We start from the raw sequence: 21,884 nt of genomic DNA, 5'->3' as shown, positions 1-21,884 counted from the left end.
GAGTGAGCGTTCAACTTTAGCTAGTAATAGTATCGAATAGATCGAAAGAAATAGGTCAACTGTATAGAGTGCCAGGTATCTAATTCCGGAAGTGAATGTTCTGCCTGAAGATCTGTTACTGCCACCCATTCCGATCCACATATAAAATGTTTAGCTCTGAAGATTGTATGTTCTCTCCAGAGATGAAACCTAAGATCTGATAGGCCAGGTTGAAACCGAGGGTGGCCCAGAATAGACAAGAAAGGTGAAAGGTAAGTACATAGACCGATGGTTATAAAATGTCTATGGACAATGCGTAATGTGGGTCCTATCAATCGATGCTTAAGTCCAATTGAGAGAGTTTCGGATGGTCACCATACTGCGTCGGCTAATGGGACTGGAGAGATCGCATCTTCTAGTGCCAACCATAGCTTCTGCTTTCCATTTCTACACCAATTTAGCAATCCCGCTAGATGTCCTGCCCTCTGTTACAGAAGTGGGTCTGGGAAAGCAATACTACCCCCCCAGTTTGGGCAACCAAAGGATCTGTTTCTGTATGCGTGGGCTGTCCCCACCCCAGACAAAGCGGAGAAACTCCTGTCTAAACCTGCACAACAAACGATGCGGCACATGCACTGGGAGCGTTTGAAATAAATATAGCAAACACGGCATAACATTCATCTTTAGGATGTTGCACCTACCAAACCGGGAACATGCATTTTGTTTCCAGCACTGCAAATCTCTACTTATTGAATTCAAAAGTGGAAGGAAATTTAGGTTCACCAATAAAGACAACTCTTTAGGAATCTTAGTCCCCAAATAAGATATAGTAGACTTTGCCCACTTAAAAGGCAAAAATGGTGACAATGTATCTACTGTCTCTGCAGAAATAAAAATTAAGAGAGCCTCCAAGTTTTGCAATTTTTTCTTGTATTTGGACAAACTAGAGTACTTATAAATTTGTTCTAGTAAATTAGGGAATGAAGTCCTAGGTGATGTGACATAAAAAAGCAAATAATCGGCGTATGCAGCCACCTTATGCTGCTGCTTTTGTATGAGCAAGCCCTGTATATTGGGATTGTTGATGATATGTCGCAGAAACAGTTCCACTATTAAAATAAAATACCAGGGGCAACAAAGGACACCCGTCGCATACCATTGCTTATGAAAAAAGAACCAAGACAGCAACCCAATCACTTTAATTTGAGCTGTTGGAGCCGAATACAGAGATAGAATCTATTTTACAAAGTTGGGAGGTAAACCTATATGAGCCAATGTTATTTCAAAAAGTCCCAATCCACCCTACTGAATGCCTTTTCAGCATCCTCCGCCAGGAACATTGCTGGAATCTTATTAGTGCGCACATATTCTATCAAATTTAGCGTTCTGATTGTATTGTCTCGAGCTTCATGACCAGGTAAAAACCCTCTCTGGTCAGGATGGATAATAGTTTGAAGCAATGGAGTAAGAAGTTTAGCTAGAATACTGCCATACAGTTTAAGGTCGCAATTTTTCAATTGCCTCAGCTATTCAGAAAAGGAGAAAAACCCAGCATTAAATGTTGGATGTTCTAACATTGCTTACTGTCTTAGTTTACATTACTGTTTGTACAAAAAAAGTTTTGACCTGGTCATGTTAGATCCGTGCAGTTCAGCATTTTTTAAAAAGAATACAGGAAACAGGCAGGTAAGTATGCTTTATTGCAGTTGGGACATTTCCTGTTCCTTTCTGCAATACAGATATGCCTGATTTTCAAAGTAGAAAGCTTAATATTTGACAACTTTCTTATACTAACTAAAGCTTACCTAAGACCTCTCTCTACCTGAGTTACTCCAATACTTCCAAGAGAAGCTGAGAGACACCTCTCGCTGCTTGGATATACCCTAACTTTCTCTCTCTTGTATATCCTCCCTAGGTACTTATGACCTTCCCTGTCATTTCCATTTCACCCAGTCCTAACCCCCCTCCCTTACCTAAAATACATCTTTCTTCTACCTTTCTTGTTTCACACCCTCTTTATAGACTCCACTCTCTTCAAACAACTTACACCAACCCACCCATACCCTTCCCTACCCTCTTCCCACCTCTGCTGAGCTTGGAATTCATAATAGAAAATTACACCACACTCAGAACATACACTCAAATTATCCACATGCTGATCACACTCTATAATTATCCCACACATTTCCACATAATTTCTGAGCACATATTTACTGTTTTTACGCAAAGGTATAATATTCATCATGCTTACACTCTGCACTGTGATACCACTTTGTGTATACCTGTATGATAATCTATGCAGATTCCATCTATATGAATTGTGCTTCATTAAGGCAAGCATTTATAATATTTCTTTTTTTAAATGAAGGAGAACCTGAGGGCAAAGGACCAGTCAGCAGTGTTGCCTGTGGTACCTCTGCAGTTGATCTTTTCTTTGTTGATGACTTACCATGCTTTTCTCTGTACAGATGGTAGATTAACAAAACTATGCATCCTCAGAGCTGCCGCCTTCTGTGACTAGTGATCTGATTCTTGTGAATATCCAAGAAGTAGTAGAAGCTACACAGCAAGCTGCACAATAGTGACATCACCAAATCTAAAATCCACCCAATTTGTTTAGTAAATTTTTTGGGACATCTTTCACCTGAGCCTTTAACTTGAATGTCTTCATATTAGAACATCTGTTTAGGTGATAAGTGACAGCAAGTGATATGACAATGGACTTTGTAAAGTGCTGCGTGATATGTTGCCGCTATATAATACTGGCTAATAATAATAATAATAACTGTTTCCCTTCACTTTAGTGAAATCCTTTAACTTCCTGTTGTTTATTTAAAACAGAAAAGGAATATTTCCTAAACTATGGTGGATTTTGTAATAAATGTTCCTGAGAGTATTAAAAACAAAAAAAAAAAAACAACATACTAAAAAGTAAAAGAGGAGGTTCCGATTTTGCCTGGAAATAGACTTTAAGGATCACCCCATAATACAATATTTTGAATGCCTATCTGGATTTCACTTTATTTCGGAGCTAAAGGTGCAACAGCTTCCCGGAATTTCTAGGTGTATTAGATATTGATGGATGCTGCGCTTTCTCCTGCCAATCACTACATCACTTAAGGCCCATCTCTAGACAAAACAGTGGACCTACCAGGAGGTAGTACTATTTGTACTGCAATACATGCAGTATCTCTTTTGTGAAATACCTAACTCCCTGGCTCCTGATGGCTTTTTGTTTGAGCTCTAAACTTCACAGTGCATGCCAGCTGCTGGTGATATTGTAACTCTTGTGTCCATCTGCCGGAAGTCGGCCATAGAGCCAGTTGTAAAAATGGTGGCACCCTAGGATGCAGCGATGACAGGTCCTGGACTGCACTGGGTAAGTATGTGCCATAATCAGTATGTGGGCTGAGCAAACTTGCTGATTATGGCAGAAGCTCACCACCCACCAATGAGTTTTAATTCTGCTTTACCCTCATCTCTTCTGCATCCTCTTCTCCATTCTAATGAGACCCTGTCACTAGACAGCAACCATCGTCATGTGGGCATTGATATGGAAGTAAACAGAAGAAGAGAGAAGATATGGTGCTGGAGTATTATATGTCTGCAGTCTTTAAAAGGAAGTAAACTGAAAAGGGTTCTTCTTCCTGTGTTACCCGACCCAGGCGCAAAATCGGGCAACGTAGGTTGGGAAAAAAAAGTTGCTGATCTCACTGCGCATTTGTGAGATCGGCAATTTTTTTCCCCTTTTATGAAAAGGCTCTTTCTGCGCATGCCTGAGATGCTTAGGTTTATGCAGGAGCACCCAAAAGCCTCCTGCCATAGGAATTGTTGTCTACCCTTTTATGTAAAGTGAAATTTCTGAGTTAAAATTCACTTTAAGATATTATAAAAAGGGTATGGGGGGGGGGGGGGGCAGTGGCGGATGTAGCTAACAGTGGGCCCCTGTATAGGACTGGCTTGGTGCCCCCCTGCCAAAGTGTCATTGGACCCCTGTTGGTTGAAGAGGGTCTGAGGCCCACTTTGCACCTTCCAATATCTACACTATGAGGGGGTATGCACCTTCCAATATCTACACTATGAGGGGGTATCATTATCCAGAGACAACTAGAAAGAATTTTCCTCACTTCAGATTTGCTTTCACTTCCTATTATGTTCCCAGGAAAGGAAGTGAAACAAAACCTCCATCTTGTGGTTCTGACAGCACAAATACTGACAGGGAATTTATTTTTTTCCTGAAAGCAAGTCTGCGGCGAGGCGGTGACATTATTGTGTTCATTGCTCAAACTTTTCTGTAACGTCCCCTCCAAGCAAGCTGTGAGTTACCTCAGCACAGTAGGTCGCAGGTCCTTCCATTTTTGCACCCCACTCCCGCTAATGTGACCAAGGCGGCCGCCTCTCCCGCCTACCCCTGGGCCCGGCCCTGCGGACTGGGTGACTTTAGGTTAGCCAGCACTGAGAACAATAATAGTTGCTGATACTGCCAAACTTTTACAGGCATAAAGGGAGATGTTTTGTCTCACAGGGCTGAAAACAATTTCCTGAGGCCAACATTTTTTCCAGGGACAAGAACCTAAAAGTCAGGAACACGTGACCAGAAAAATGATTCATTTGCTTTTTTCTGTATTGAGCAATGAAGGCGTGACACGAAGTGTTCTGTGAGAAGGACATAGCCCCCCGGTAACCGGGATATCACCCAGCCATAGAGGGGCCGTGCTGCTGGGAGTGGGCCGGCCTTGCAGCCACAGAGGAGGGATGAGGCGAAGTAAGAGAGAAAGGAACAGCAGGAGAGCAGCTGGGCGCTGAACCCGGCTCCCGTATCGCCGTTGTCACCGCTGGACGGACCGCTGCGTCACCCAGCTGGATGGTGCAAGGTTCGGGGCCACCCAGCGACAACCCCTCACCTCACAACGGCTTTGTGTCCGCAGCTGGAGAGAAGGGAGCCCGGCTGAGCCATGCCCAGGAAAAGCATCGTGCAGGTCCATGTGCAGGACGTTCAGAAGCGGCGCAGCCCCAACAAGCATTATGTGAGTGTTCTTTGTATGGGGGTCGGGGTGCTGCCTCACCCTGTTCCATGCGGGGCCCATTGCCTGCACCTCAGACAGTGCTGGAATGCAGCCTCGGCCAATCAGCGTAGCCTGTGGGAAGCTGCAGTCACCCCAGCATACTGCACAGCCTGCAACCACAGACATTTCCTGCTATAATCCATCAATGGCCATCCTTCACCCACATTCTGCAGCATGGAAACTGATTCCTATAGCAACTCATCAGATTCCAGTCTGGTTGCTATAGGTAACATCATGAATAGTGTAATAAGTGTAACCAGGACCCAGTGTGTTTTATGTTCTGTATATGCGACCAATGGCTTTCCCAGTGAACATGTGAAGTCATTTTGGGGTATATTAATGAAGAGTTAAAATCCCTTTTTTTGCAGTCTGATCATGTATTGCTTCCTGTCCCTGACACATCAATAGTGACATTGAAAGTCTTCCATTAGAGGGATCTTCTTTTAGTTGTCACAGCAACAAGTGAAAAGGATTTCCCTTCTGTTCCTTTTGTATTTCCTCCCTCTTAGGTCCCTTGACAACAGGTCATAGAGAAGGTGAATGTCCTTGGTGAAGGTTTTCATTTAACCAGGACATTTCTAGTATTAGTAATTGCCATACAGATTTGTTCTTGTATGCTGATTGCATTCACAGCTTTCCAAGCTTCATCAGTTCTTTGGTGTGAATGAGGAAAGTGATAAAAACTGTTCTATACAGAATGAACAAAGTTCAGGAGCAGAGATCTGCAGTTACCTGGAACATCCATTTCGGCTTTGTTCATTGGGGCATTGACCCCTTCTGGGCACTGTGGGCCCATTACCAGTAATGACAAGGCATTGGGATGCATTCATGCTTATTTGCTGAAACCTTGTAGTGCAGTTACAGTTATTTAGGATCATGCCGCAAGGGATGGGCCATCTGCTGTCCCTAGAACCCTTTCATCCCTAGGAAATGTGGTTGGAAAGCATTCCTGTTTAGGTCTATGGAAACGTTTGAGCTTGTAGGCTGATGTGAGATGCTTCATGGAGCTTCTGAAATACTACAGTGCAACCTTACTGCCCTCAGACCCTGGTGAAAAAAAGGGTTTTGTTCTGCTCTCATTGGTTTTATTAATAATCATGGCTCTGGGCAATCTGCTCTGGCAAGTGGTAAACCGCAGTGATAATGCTTTGTATAACCGACTGTCTGAACATAGCCAAAGGTTTCATGGCCACAATTATGAAAAAAGATATCTGAACTCGTATGTTGGTCATACACTTTGGTGTCAATTTCACCCATTTTCTTCCAGCTATATTATGTGCTAAAAGAACCAAAGCAATCTACCACCAATCAAGTCTGTAGTACAACTATTGCTGGTAGCAGTGATCTGTTTGATTATTTTCGCATTAAAATGGTTAAAAATCTTCCAAGTTGCTATATGTATGGCAAGCAGTTGTCTGACCTGGATGAAGAAGGGAATCTCATTGCACTCTGGCCCACACTCATTATCCTACATGCCAGTTCTGTTGAGGTAACATTTGAAATAGGCAAGGTGAACGGCACAGAGTTAATTCTTAAAGAACCCAGAGATGTTCAATGGGCCCTTTGGTCTACAGCAGCCATTCTCAACCAGGATTCCATGCAGTTGGTAGGGGTTCCTTGAGCTTTGGCTGTTTGACCTCCCATCTCATCTGATGGTGCCTGCACAGTTCTGGGTTCAACACCATTTAGATGACATTAGTAACTTTTTTATTTTTTTTAGAAGGGTGGCATTTTGACTAACAAAGCATTCCTTCCTGATAATCACCATAATGGGGGCATTCTACCCACTGCCCCTTAATGACTTCATTGTGCCATGGGTTCCCTGTGACATTTATTTCTAGAGTTCCTTTAGGGTACAATGTTGGGAAAGGCTGATCTATAGGATTATGAGATATGTTTTGAAGTGCCTATTTTCCCAGAAGGCATGGATTTGGATCGTAGCCTTACTTTTAGATGGAGCCTTTCCTAATGGACACTAAGCATCTGAATAAAGGCTTACTGTGCTTGCTAATGTACAAAAACGAATCTTCCTAATAACAGCCTAGAACTGATTGTGGTATGGCATTCCTTTCTCTTTGCTAAGCTGGGCTCTTTGTGATTTCATAAAAATGATGGTTATGGATGTGCACTGTTAGGCATTAAAATAAAGGAGTGTCACCTACTAAACCACAGGGGGCAAGTATGCATGCAACTCTGCTATGACACATGGCAGTGCTGGTTCTTGTAGATAGATTGTCACTGAAATGGCATTTATTGATGTGCTGAGTGCATTAGCTTGCTGGTCCTGTGACTGTCACTAATGATCTGATTTATGTTACAGGGATCACCCTTTCAATTTTTACCACAGATCAATAATGTAGTAGTGTTCTGCTAAGATGTGCTTTGTTGGATATAGTATCCTAAATGTTTGCATGGTAGTTTTTTCTGTATATTGACATGTGAATATTACTTTTAATATATTTCAATCTTTTCTTTTCAGACTGCATCCTTGTTACTAAAGGTTTGCTGTAAGGATTGTAGGGATTAGGTGCTTGAGTCAGCAGATGTTTTACTGATTTGGGAAATATTTTATTATGTTATTCAGAATAGTGCCCTCTATTCTCTACTTGTATGATTTGTGATAGAAATTGCTTCATTTACTATTCTCCGGTAGAAAGACTATTATTCCTATAGTGCAACTGACTCAAAGTATATGTGTACAATTAATTTGTAGCAAATAAGGATCGGAGGGTCCCTAAACCCATCGCCTGGCATCAGGATCAGTGCAAACTTTCATAATGTCTATGAGGAGTGCCACAAAACATGCAGTGTTGTTGGGGCCTGAGCAAGCTAGCACATACATGGTGCCTTTATTTAATGTTTTTTTTTTTTCTGGGCTGATTGATCTACTTAGGTGACTAAGTTAGTTTCTGCGTTGGAATAAGACGCATTGGAATTAAGATTAGAGTTCTATTTCTTTTCATGCCCATATGGGTGGCCTGATGGATGATGTGGTATGGTCCTCCTGCACATCATACCAGCTGATTTTCAGAGAATCTGTTTTTGGGATTAATCCAGAGGCTGACCTTTGCTTTGCTGACCTCTTTCTGGACATGGTAATTGTCTGGCCATCTCTGGCCCAGGCACACAAAGTTAAGCCAGTAAAGTCAGAACTCCCGCATGCTACTCAATGTGGGTCAATGGCTCAATAAGTAATATTGTCTTTAAATCAGCAAATCAGCCAAACAATTTCAAAAGGATAGCCCAACAATGGCAGCCTACATATTTTAAGTTGGGTTTCCTTTCGTTAGTCTGGAAGATTGTTGTAAACCCAACAGATAATAAATAATGGTTTGTCTGGAAATGTCACATTGTTCTACTGTCATGTGCAGTGCCTTTGTTTTTTTTTTCCTCTTTAACAGCCAGCCTACATTTTAAATGTGTAGATCATAAGGATAGGATAACCTTAGTGAATGTTCCACGTGGAGTATACATTTACTAGAGAGAGCATATATTTGTTACCCTGTGCAATGCACTCCACAGCCCATCTCATTCATTAGAATTGAACTGTAATTTGCAGCCACCAAAGCACCAGAGAGTTCTTTCAAAATAAATTGCAGTGTGTTGCTGCACATAACTTGCATTTCTTCAAAGCAATGGGTGCAAATTTGTCCTTCGAATGATTTCCTTCACTTCCTGTCTTTCTGATAACTTGAGAAGCACAATTAAAACACCTGGACCTGGAGCACAGCAGGCAGGTTCAGATGTGTCCTTCAAGATTTTCTTCACTTTAGTGCCTGAGGCTGCATAGTAATTGTAAAACTAGGGAGAGCTAAGTGGTAATTACTACTGACCATCCTGTGTTCTTTATCTATATGTCAGTCAGAAGGCCACAGATACATGACAAAGGCCGCCATCTCAGTGTTTTAAAGCATGAATGAAACTTCTGTAACGCTTTCATTAGTCAAACATAAAAGGGAACACTGTACAGCTGAAAAATGTTAATTTGCTCCATCTGTATCTAATGTTCCCCCTGGGAGTGTCCTTAAGGAAATGGTTTCATTTATCAGTTTACACTTTCTATGCAACCTTTTATGAGTCCCATCATGGATGGAGGATTGTGTCTCTGGTAGACAATACACTTCCTGCTTTGGGTTTGGTAAATTGAGGCAGATCACTTCAGTACACTTCCAAACACACTGATTTGACACACATTGATTTTTCACACAATAAAATGTGTTAAGATTCACTTTGATTAGTGCACATGACTGAGTATAGGAGGTGAATATTATTCACATAGTTTTGTTGTGTGAACGTATTCAAATCCTTTAATAAATCATCCCCACCTTGTAAGGACTTGCAGATCCTACACAACTTTTTGGGCACAGTTAGTTTTCAGGTACCCCTATAGGCAGTGTTGTATATAAGTAATATGTATTATATAGTATATAAGTAAATAATGCTGGAAAATCAATGAAAATTCAGTTTATTCAGATAATGTTGTAGTCACTGATAAACAGTCAACCTATGACCGACTAACATCGTATTTTCGGATTGCGTCCAAATTTACTGTAGAAAATCTGCAGCTACTGTGACTTTTTCTGTAAACCCCAAAAATGTGAATGTTGTTTTCTTGAAAATTGGCAACCTGGAGAACTGCTGGTTGTATACTCGTCCTCAGAATAGTCACATTTCATATTGTATTTTATTTGTCTCTAACATTAGGTATTTTGTTTTTGGTGTGACTATTGCTCAAACTGAAGTTGAATGGTATCTTTGTTTTCAGACTTACATTGTTGTGTGGGCTCTTCTCCTGTACCGAAATTGCATAGTCTGATTTCCTACACAATGTTAGCTTCTTACAGTGTGCATTAGAAGCTCAAACAAATGGAGAGTGTTGTCATAGCAACCTGCTGGTCCCCACAGGATATAATGTGATAATGTTGCTGGGTCTAAAATAGGGAAATTATTTTATAATGGAAAGGAAATGTAATTAGCATCTTTAAGGGGGGGTCAGGGGGGGCACGTCAGAGAAGGCAAAATAAGAAGGGTAAAGCTCTAAGGGCTATTGCAGACAGGTGGTGTAAACAGCAGTTTTCAGGCAGCTCCTGGCACTTGGCACCTTTCCAGCCTCCTGGCTGTCCCAAGTATTTCAACATTTTACAGTGGTTGGTACTGAACCCCTCACTGCGCCCTGATTTGTTTCCTGTGGATGGCTGCAGGAGAGATGAAACATGTAATAATGTAACTGCCTTTATACCACAACCTTACCGCCAGTATGAACTGCCCCGAATGGATGCAGACATTCAGGATTTTTCTCATACAACAATACTAAAACACCTTTGTAACAATAAAGGCGGATCTGTTTAGAAATCTGTTTCAGCAAAGACAAGGCATGAATAAAGGTGCGTACACACTTCCAATTTTTATCGTTCCAATCGAACGACGAACGATCGATTGGGCAAAAAATCGTTCGTAAAAAAGTAACCAACGACGCCGACGAACGAGGAAAGTCGCTGGAAACGAACGACCGGACCGACGGATCGGATTGGACGACGATCGTTGAACATCGTTCGTGTGTACGGTCGTTCGTTGATCGTCCATGTTCAGAGCATGCGTGATGAACGAACGTCCGTTCACTTTCCTGTCGTGCACATAGTTCCTCTATCGCTCAAACGATCGTATCTATTGTGTGTACAATATCTACGAACGATCGTGTCGTTAACTCTGTGTGCAGGATCGGTGCTATATGATCGGTCGTATATATCGTGCATGAACGTTCGTCGTTCTTTTTCCAACGATAATAATTGGAAGTGTGTACGTAGCTTTACTTATAACAGAGAAAGATCTGAATCTTTAAAAAAGGTTTTATCTCTGCAGTTCATGTGGTTTTCAGGTGGGGATTTTTTATGTGGATCTCTAGGTATTGTTTAAAGTCTGCATGACTTCCTAATGTGTCAAAAATGCAAAATATTTTTAAGGAAAAGATCTATACATTTTTATTATTTAGATCCCATCAAGTAATTGGCAAGGCTGAAGTGATGTTCTCTCCTGTAGGTGAGCAGAAAACATTTCCTCAGTGATTAGATTGCAATATTGTAACATTGTTGGTAGAAAGATACAGCAGGGTCCTGATTTATGTCTAAGTTCAGCCTAGTGGTATTTTACTACAGCTTTTACCGCCCTTAAGTGCCTACTTTCATAGCAGAGCTGTGCTGTTTTTTTCTGTATTGAAACTACTTATAAAAGCTGCATGCAAAACTGATTGCATCGCTTGCACATGCTGCTACTTTCTCACGCCTATCAAATAAAAGTGAATAAATAAATGGACTCCTTAGATATAATGTTAACCATTTTCAAAAATGAAAAACATTTTTGGGGGAAAACTGCTTGCAAAAACCACTAAACGTTTGCCAATGTCTGACATTTATAAGGCAGCAAAGAACTACACAGGCACCAGGATTTACTTGATTTTTAATCTCTGAGACTGCATTTTGGTGCAAAATAAGTTGCTTCACTTTCTGGGGAGCAAAGCAAATATAGCATCCTAAGGACTGCATTGGAAAAAGGGGTCTGACCAATCTTGGCAGTGTTGTTCTGTGTTGGCAGTAAATTCAGAATGACTCAACACAGTGCTAAATTGTAAAAGGGCCTTTACAGATTACTTGATATGCATGCACTGAATATATATATTCATATTAAAAAGTAAATAATTTATCCTTTGAAGTAAACTACTTACCTTTATTTTTTTTCTGTTTTACTGCCCCCCCCCCCCCCCCATCTATCAATTTAGGGCAAATAAAAATGGCAAGCATGAAATGAGGAAACATTAGGCGCCCAATTACATATTCCTAACAAACAGAACACAAAAAGCTTTAAAACAGGTCAAACTCACCTCTATAGCTGGTTTTCACATAATGTTATTTCCAAAGATCCTCTAATATTTCTGTAAAGACTAAATTAGTTTTCCACAAAGTTTATAGGTACAGAAATGATTAGAGGCTTGTTTTGAAGTGCAGTTACTGCTTGTTTAAATTATGTAAATACTTTGCATAATCTATGCACAGGCTTACTCCAAATCAATCCTGAAATAAAAAGTAGAATTTAGTAGGTTCCCATTGATGCACTCTTTACAAATAATGGCCCTTCACCCCTCTTAAGTTTTTACCTTGGTTCTAGGGTTTCACTTTGGTGGACAGACAAAAGTAGAGGTGAGGTAGTGACTGCAGGGACTACAAATCACCCTGCTCAATGACAGAGGTTAATAGTTGTGGTGTTGATATCTATTTTCATATTGGTTGGCTCAAAGTTCTAAATCTGTTTTTGGTTTTAAAGTCCATTTAAAATACAGAAAACAAAAATTTTGTATATTGCATCTTACCAATGGATTGGCCCCAATGGATTCATTAGTTTTCACTTTTTCCATTTTTTTGCACTTGCTTTTGCTGCAAATAAGACCCCCCCCCCCACCACTTTGTGTCTACATTTTCCACCCTTATATCTATAGGGGCAGCCATGGTTGTCACAAAGGTTGGACTTCAAACATGTCTGTCTTTATCTCCATAACGTGGTGGATTGTTGGGACCAATATTGTACACAATTGACATAAGGTGCCTCGTGCTTTCAGTTTAGCACACATAAAGTGACATAACACTGGACTTTTGACAAGATTAACAAGTTTTTATTTACTTGCCAAAAATGTTCTTGGCCTAAAAAAGAAAATAAATGAGACCAGCATCAGAGAATTGGTAAACTGCAGTAAAAAACGTTTATATACATTTGGATACAAAGGATCATGTACACAAGCATCAGACTTCAATGCAGAATTCAATGCAGACTTCAATTGCTTTAGTTTGGATTTGTATTGCTGGGAGTAAGTCTGTTTATAGATCTTTATTAAAAAAAACACCTCCTGCAAAAAAGGGGCATGACCAGACTAGCTGTTTTTGAATGCGCTGATGAGAGATTTTAGTAATCAAAACAACTTGCAAAAAGGGTTAACTTAAATAGGTCAAACTGAAATAGGTCAATTTTATTATCATTTTTATAAGTGGTGGTTGGTGGCAGGAACATTGCTTTTTTTTTTATTCATGCTACATGCAGTGACTGGTGCACTGCTTTACAGTGTAATCTAAACAGTATAGAGATGTGATAAACTGACTCTGGAATAATAGAGAGCACTGCTAGAAGGCTCAATTATTTTCTGCAGCATCGACACACTGTATTATGAACAGATACATTTCAAATAGAAGCCTGCTTGTCCCAGTATCCAGTAAAGCTGAAGTAAACCCTGTTATACTAACCTGTCCCTGTTTTGTTGTGAACACTGCCATCTTCCTCCTTCTTCTCTTCCTTGATGTGATCTTTGGCCATCTTGATGGCCAGGGGAGATCTGGATTTTCTAATTTATTCAGTCTTGGCAACTGCAAGGGATGTTGGCATGTACTGGCTATCCCTACAGGCAAAACAATCATCAGCAAGTAAAGATTTAAACTTAGGGCTAGTTTACATGGGTGGTCAGGGGTAGAATGTTTACTGTTTTCCAAGCACAGGTATTGGATCTATGAAGAATGTGTATGCTGGATATGGTAGTACTGTATAATCCAGATTAACATAAAACAATGCAAATTTGCATTATTTAATTCTAATATTATAATTTAAGTGAAATTGCATTTTGCCTGAAATAAAATGATATGAATGTCAGGTTGTATATTAGATCAGAGTGACCTCAAACCAGTGAAACACCTTCCCACCACCTTTTTCATATAGTAGAATAGCACTTTATTGTGACTATTATATATATTATAGAAAATATTAACATATTGAATATTTTATTAAAATTCAGAGTTTTAGGAGTCAGACAGATGAAAGAGCTTACAGACAGACGACAGAGCTTACAATTGAGGTGTGGGAAGTATCACACAATAGGAGGGGAGATATGGATTGATGGGAAGTATTGAGGGTTTTAAGAGATAAAAGAAGATGGGTAGGCAAGTTTGAAAAGACGGGCTTTGAGTGCTCTTTTAAAGGAGCAGAAAGTAGGAGCAAGCTGAATAGGACGAGGAAAACCATTCCAGAGAGTCGGACTGCTCTAGAAAAGTCTTGGAGCTGTGCGTGTGATGAGGTTATGAGTGAGGAAGTCAGTAGTAGGTCATTAGAGGAGCGAAGAGGCTAGGGGAGTATTTTTTATCAGGCCAGAAAGGTAAGTGGGACAAGAGCTGTGGAGAGATTTGAGGTCAAAGCTACAGTGGTACTAGATGGGCTAGTCTTCACTTCCCATGCTCATCAATGAGCCACATGAGCCACTGGCTCTGATGCTGGCTCACCAATTTTATTTCCATGAACCGTATCCATCAACTGTATATTGAGAACACCCTACAAGATATGCCGTTTTGGAGATGATCTGACCCAGTGATCACAATTTGACCCATTTTGTGCAGATTCCTGTATATAAATTTATTGGGTAGATGTTATCTATAGTACAGACATAAATATATATCCAATTCTTGCTGACAGTATGACGTGGTTGTGCACAGGAAGGATGGGTCTCAAACATTCTCTAGGACCTGATAGTAGGTTACTCTGTTATCTGATGAACAACTTTAACCTAGACACTAGAAACAATACATTTTTTGAGACTGATGCGTTTACAGTTAACCCTTCTGGTGGCACAATACATTCTTGTTTGATAGCCCACACAAAGCTAGCTTTTCGCAGCTGCTTACAGTGTAGACCAGTAAGACCTTGCGGCCTGATAAACTGCTTTATTATTAGCTAATAGCTATGGTACCTTTTTTACTGTACAAAGGTTTTGGCCTGCTGGCTGTCCATGGCACCATTACGTGCTGTAAATGTTTTGGGCAGCTTACTCTGTGAAATCTGGCAAACAACTTTCTGATGAGGTGCAAAATTCATAACAAATGTTACAGAAAGGAGGAGATTTCAGCTGACCTCACTTTAGATGTTCAGAACATTACTTGTTTTTACTACTACATCAGTGCTGCCCACTGAAATGTTGAACTACAACTTTTTTTTTACCATATTAATTTTTATTTATTTGCTTTATTCCTATAGTAACACCAAATTCCTCAGTGTGTTAGAGTGGGTAGCAGTGTCCACATCAGCCCTTGCTCTAAACAAAACTACCAAGCTAATCTCACTACCTCATACTTTGGCTTAGTCAGGTGAGAAAAAATAAAAATTATGTCATCTTAACCAAAAATATGATTTTTCTCTTAATTTAGAGTTTTGGGGTTCCTGTCCCATTTTGGGATGTATACTATAAAGCAGCCTTTCTTGACCTTTTTAAAATGGGGGAACCCAATAAATAACTTTTAGGTCTTGGGGAACCCTTGTAATAATTATTATATCCACTCACAGTAAGTGTAGTAAACAGCAGGAGAATTCTTCTTATGTTGCTGTTCTGTGGGAAGAATGTCACCATTACAAATAGCCAATTAGATCATTGGTAGAAGTTAAACTAACCAGAGAGGCAAAAATTGCTCAGGAACCTGTAGCAACTTTTGGAGGAACCCTATTATTCCACAAAACCCTGGTTGAGTAACATTGTTCCATATTTTTGGTGTATCGAGAAATACTGCTATAGACTCTCAATTGTACGGCAGCATGGGGTCTGTTGACATCACCTTAGACTTTTACTCAAAAAAATAAAGCACATATAATATTATAGAAATTATGCTCTTGAAATCGAAGGTCTGGCAACAGATTTATTCTGGAAAATGTTGCTGCAAATGAGTTTATTGTGTCATGGTGCTAAGTTGTACAGTTTTTTTCTGTGAAAAGGACTGGAAGTTGGTAGACTAAAGGCTACAATTAACAATAATTTGATCCTTAATGTAAAGCCTTAGGGCCACATCAGACGGGCAACTTTTTCAAAGTGATATTCTCCAATTCTCCACATTTACCCCAATGGCTCATAGCGATGTAGCTACAATCACTTACATGAACAATCTTTATTTAAAAGAAGGCTCCATTATAAAAAAATACAAATCTTATTTTTTTCCTCAATAGTGGTATCCTATCCACGTGTGGTCTTCACTTCATCTAAAATCACTGTTAAAATAGTCTTTGAAGAAATTTAGTGAGGGGAGTATCTGTCTGGATAGGAAGGTCAAGAGGCTGCTCATGGCTTGTTATCCAATACTTTTTATCCCACACACACATTGTTGATCTTTTGCTGGCAGTCTTCCCACATATGCAGGCATCGGCTTGGGCAATATATCTATATGGCTATATTTCTTGTTGCTGCCTAGGTTATGTGGACAAGCTTTGTTCTTCTAAGTACTAGGTGTGCACAAATATCTGCTTGGTCACAAGCCCTAACCTAGCTGAGCTTATTTAGAAGCAAATGTAGAATACCTATATATCAAGTACTTTTAGTGTATTGAGTCTATTGCAGATCAGGAAAAAGGATTTTATTAGATATTTTGAAATCTCCTTGTACTTTTACTGTTTAAGCTCTCTGACAAATTAACTTTATTTTTAGTATTGGTTTGGGTACTGGTATTATCTGCAGGTATCTTTCTAGGTTAATGAAAATTTTTAATACAGAGCCAATTAAATTATTGTGTGCAATTTTAATGCTATATTTTTTTCCAGCAGATGTAGCTGGTATCATGATTTGTAAATTATGTTCACATCTTAACAAGAGTTACAAATGTATGCTATACCTTACTACATAGAAAGGTCACAATAGGCAGTACCTAGAACTTGTAATGCGCCTGGGCACACAAACCACAACCAACTCCAGATATCCTTGAATCAGGTTTATTCAAAACAGCACAGCACAGCAAGGGTTAATTTCAATCAAGCAAGGTACAGAAGGATAAGGCAAATGCAGGTCAGTAACAATGTCCCCCTCTGTGGCTGGGAACCCCAGGGACACCGCGGGCTCGCAGGGCGGGTAAGTTCCTTACAGAACTGTTCTCTATTTATTGTATAGTGCTGCGTAAAATGGTGGTGCTTTGTACCACTGTGGTTAAAAAATGTGTGACAAAAAAATATAAAAATGTATTACCCTATTAAAATATAACCTACAGTAACCAAACACGTTTCTACAAAATTTTCCAAAGCTGTACACACATCAGATAATTGTTGCTTGAGACGAACGTTTTTTTTCCTCTTGAAAATCCAATGTGTACAGTGGTTCCCTGATGTCCATCAATCTTCCACAGCATACATTAATAAACCCTCATCTTTAACATAACGATATTAAAGTAAACCTGTTCATGTATATAAGTGTCCTAAGTATTAAATAGAAGTAAAGAAAGTGAATTTATTCACTTTATTTATTATGGTTTATTTGTAAATGCAGTGAAAGGCATAGCTAACAATAGGCCATTGGGCAAAACTGACTTGAGATCCCCCCCCTTTAATTGACTTGGGGTCCCCTGTTGGCCTAAGAAGCATTGGGGCCCTTCTGCCGTGCACACTTTGCCACCTCCCTATAAAGGAGGAGGGTTGCAATTATCCTATAGGTGTGATGTTTTTCTTTCTGGATGCAGAATTAAACCAGTGTGCCTAAAGAAACCCCAATTAAACACAGGGATATTATACAAACTTCATGCAAATCAAACTCATCAAACTGGATCAAACTGGAACCCTAGAGCTAGGTGGAAATTTCTACCCTAGGTAGAAATGTTTCCCACAAGGCTACCTACTATTTATACTTTCTCACTGATTATTCATAAAATGCAAACTATATATCTATTGAAGTAAAGAAAAAAAGCCATGGCCAATTCTTCTATAAGCTTATGTGTACAGTATTCATTGTAGGTTTAAGTAGTCCTGATTCTTGCATAGTTTAGTTTTGTATGTATTATTGCATTTTTATACATCTAATTTCTGTTACATAGCTTTAGGGGAGATGATGTTTTAAGGTAAAATGTGATCCTGGAATATTTCAAAGGAGATTATCATGTCTGTACCTGTTTGTGCCTGGAGTTATTGGTATCTCCAATATACATTCCAAGGTGCTTTTTCATTAAACTTCTCAGATATTTCTTATCAGAGTGGAATGAATATGACACACATAGCTGGTTTATTGTAAACATGTTATTCAAAAACAAGACAAAGAAAGAAAATTTGCCCGAAATCCTTGTAATTTAGGTCAGAGTTTCAATTTCATGGCTCAGTTTTACTTTGGGTATATTGCATAGGTTAGAGTTTTGTCATTGTACTTTGTACCTCTCATCCTGGCCTGTGATATCATACCTCCAGCACACACACATTGACATTTTCCTTGTATTCCTCTTGCAGTATATTTCCCCAACAGAGTCCCCTCTATCTGCAGAACAACACTTCTACCACAAATACTAAATATTTAAAAAAAAGTTCAGTTCAGCAACATTCTTTGGCCCCTTTACCCCTCTCTGCAGAAATCATGTTCTCATCGCTTTAGAGTGTGTGTGTATAGTTCAATTTGGCCTCATCTGAATGTATGTGCTGTAAAGTGGATTTATAATTTAAAAATGTGCAAAAGAGACAAATTGCTATGTCCCTCTCAGCATGTGGGAGTGTGGATAGGTGAGTACAAGAGTGTATTTTGTTGAAGGATGGATCCTGCTTAAATACTAGATTGGCAATACCTTTTTAAAATACATTTTCCAAAATATTCTTTTCACTTCTATCTAATGTATATTCCTATTTTTGTTTGTAACGAAAATGGTGATAGTGGTTCTTAAATGTGTTAACTTAAGACTGTTTAACTCTATTACATGAAATGACAGCAGAGGTCTTGTTATTGGAAGCTGTGATTTGATAGTAGTAGTATTCCCATCTAGTAGCTGATGGTTACCTTAGAAAGCTGGTAACTCTTGTCCCAGTTGGATCATGCTGATTTGCAGTAGTGAAGGAGAGATTGTGTTTTCCTATGCAGCCTTGGACTCCTAATGTGGGACCTGGCCGAGTGCTCGTGAGGGCGTGGATGGGAGCCAGCAGCCATTCTAGCCAAGAGGAGAAATCTCTTTGTTTCCTGGCATCTCCTGTGCTGTTCTTTCGCTTTTTTTATTTTCTTCTGATTTTCCATTTTCATTGTAACCCTTTTCAGCCTTCTTTGCTTATAAAGCTGCTATATTATAAACTATTTCTAACCTTATTTGTCATATCATTCTTTTGTCACCTAGCTCTCTGGCTTTTAGCATTGATCATTTCTGATTGTCAGCATACAGATACAGATATAAAACAGAACTCCAGAAATGTTTATAATAATAATTTAGGTTAATAAAAGTTTATCTGTCACAATGTTTATTGGAGTTTCCATGCATTTTAAATTTTATTTGAAAAAACATGTTTATCTCACTGTAGTCCTGGATGCTTTGGGTATTCGCTGTCTCGTGAGTGCTAGTAAAGTGTTAGGACCTGGGTAATTATTCAGTCTTGGGAACAATATCTTTTTTTACACATTTTAGTTTTTCTGGAAAAGCTCTACCTATGTTAGTCTCCGATATAAAGACAGATACTCCATTGCAGATGAGGTCTTCATATGAGCAGGCTATCTTTATCATTATTCTCCCTTAGAGTTATTTTTAAGCGGGATGGGAAGAAGCTGGTGGCGGGTGGTGGCCCCTCTGCTGTGACCCAACTTTGAAAGTACTGGTTGTGCACCCAGCTAAAAGGGGTTTGGAAAGAACACCACTTTATTATCCAGATATTAATCAGCTGCAGAATGATTGCCTATTATACTGTATATGACCATAATAAGCACTTTTAGCCCAATGTTAACAATGCGCATTAGCTGGCCCTTGTAAGATGTGCATACTTCACAATGGATACTGATGTCTGCGGTTTGCTTTGCTATATTTTTGCTATAAAATGCATATCAATAACATTGTCTACATGAATTTATTGATATGTTGTCCCAGAATTCCACAGTTGAATTTTTTAAAAATGGTTCCCTCCTCGATTATGTTTAACATTGGAGAAGTTTCCTTTTTATTGTGCTTTGTGTCACAAATTTTGTAAATGTGGCCTGGGTTATATTGCAAACCTCTGAGGGGTTAGGCACAGTACAGACTAACACCGGAGGTGTTTTTAAGTGCCTTGTTTTGGCATGTTTTAAGTGCCTTGGATGTTGTAATTCTAGATGCTTCTGTGTTGTCTTTGGTTACGAGCAACCATGAGAATTTACATTAGTAATGCTATGTTTACAAATGCTAAAACCTAAATTGTTTCATTACTGCGTGGGATCAGCACCTATTTTTTACCTTCTAGAAAAGCCCCTTATCACGCATAACCTGATCTTGGACATACTCAGAAGCAGCAGCCCAAAGCCTCCTGGGATATGTAACATATGTATCTCAGGAGTATGTGTGGTGGTCAGTATGGAGAGGGGTCCTTCCAAAAAAACAAACAATATATATAATTTATACACATTTTCATTATCTTAAGGGCTAGTCACACTTTAATGAAATGTAAAATATGTGATGGTAGGTCTGCTTTCATGTGATTTTGTGGTGACAGTCTTGTCGCTGCACCTTGTATGAATTCTTTTGTGGGTTTGTCTAGTCTTTTAAACTTGCTATTTTCCTATTTTTAACCCAAAAGCCATTTGTGATACCTAGAAATGTTTTTCTTACCAAAGCAATGCTCTTGGTGTTTATGAAATGTTTTTCTTTGTTGAATGGTCTGCTTCCTGTAGCCTCCCTCACCACTTTATAAAACAATTAAGAGGGAAGCCAGACACAGGGCCAGCTCTTTTTTTTTCCTTTTTATTTTTTTCTATAAGCCCTGGATTGCTTGAACTAATATTGCGAAATGTGGATTAAGTACACAAATCCTCCAGTGAACCCCATCAAATGAGCTCACCAACTTAAATGTGTCCTAAAAAAACCTTCACAATAGCGGATGCCTCTGTTTTTTTTTTCATTTGGTAATGGTTTCAACCTTCAACAGTCTGATGTTTAAGATATACTAAAGCTCATACAGCAACAGGTCTGAATATTTAGAATGTAAAACCGATAGTGCAGATAAAATAACTGAGGGTGAGACGATTCCTCTGTGAACCACAGGGAGCAGTCAGGAACAGCAGTCCATTATTTATTTGTATCAGTTGAAAAAATTACCTGCAGCTGTCAACTTTGATTTCAACTTTCAATCAAAAAAATTAGGATAATCACTAAAAGCAGCAGTTGTTACACTGCAAGAAACCTCTGAAACAACCCCACACTCATATGACTGAAGCCTTAGCCACCTTTTGGGATACTGAAAAATATAATCTGGGATCTATAGCTTTTTCTTCTTTGTGTGTCACAAATGCATAACTCTGGTCAGAATATAAATATTAGGCTTTTTGACCTCTGTACCTGCTTTTATTGTGGAGCAAACTATCCTCAAAGCTTATAGCAGAAGCACCGACGTGGTTGAAATAAAACTAAACTTACAAGTTCTCACGTCATTGCCTCACAGACAGTTTAAAGCGGAACTAAACTCAAAATAAAATAAACACACTTACCTTTATTCCCGCAGATCTGTCTATCCCTCGGGAGGTTTCTTCGTTTGGGTCCTGCGTCGTCCCAGTATCCCTCCTTGGTGCCGGGTGCTGACATCTTCTTCTATCCTCTTCCAGGTTCTTCTTCCTGCGTCACTCGATCTCCCACTGCGCAGGTGTGAGGTCGGGTGACGTAGATGGGGAAAAAAATTGCTGATCTCACTGCACATGCATGAGATCTGCTGTTTTTTTTTTTTTATCCATTAATGAATGGGCTCCTGTGCATGATCTGATCCAAGAGCTTCCTTTGATGCATGACATGGGAGGCCGTGGCGATCAAGACAGAAAGGGGAGTGTTGCACGTAAAATAAATAAATAAAACGTTTACTTAACCACCTAACTGTTATGCCCGA

At 39.5% G+C, this 21,884-nt stretch overlaps 1 protein-coding gene across 2 annotated transcripts in view; it reads left to right on the top strand.

The window, feature by feature from the left end:
• The first annotated feature begins 4,608 nt into the window (after positions 1-4,608).
• SH3PXD2B (SH3 and PX domains 2B) overlaps positions 4,609-21,884 on the top strand; it is a 75,347-nt gene continuing 58,071 nt past the window's right edge. Inside the window, exon 1 of one of the 2 annotated variants that reach the window (XM_072400951.1) lies at positions 4,609-5,006. In XM_072400951.1, the coding sequence (XP_072257052.1) occupies positions 4,935-5,006 (72 nt within the window). In that variant the 5' untranslated portion in view covers positions 4,609-4,934. The remainder of the gene's footprint in view (positions 5,007-21,884) is intronic. The other variant, XM_072400952.1, reaches the window with a different exon arrangement.

Source organism: Pyxicephalus adspersus, chromosome 2 (genome assembly GCF_032062135.1).
Source record: "Pyxicephalus adspersus chromosome 2, UCB_Pads_2.0, whole genome shotgun sequence".
NCBI lineage: Eukaryota > Metazoa > Chordata > Amphibia > Anura > Pyxicephalidae > Pyxicephalus > Pyxicephalus adspersus.
This window is presented reverse-complemented; position numbering and strand designations above follow the sequence as displayed.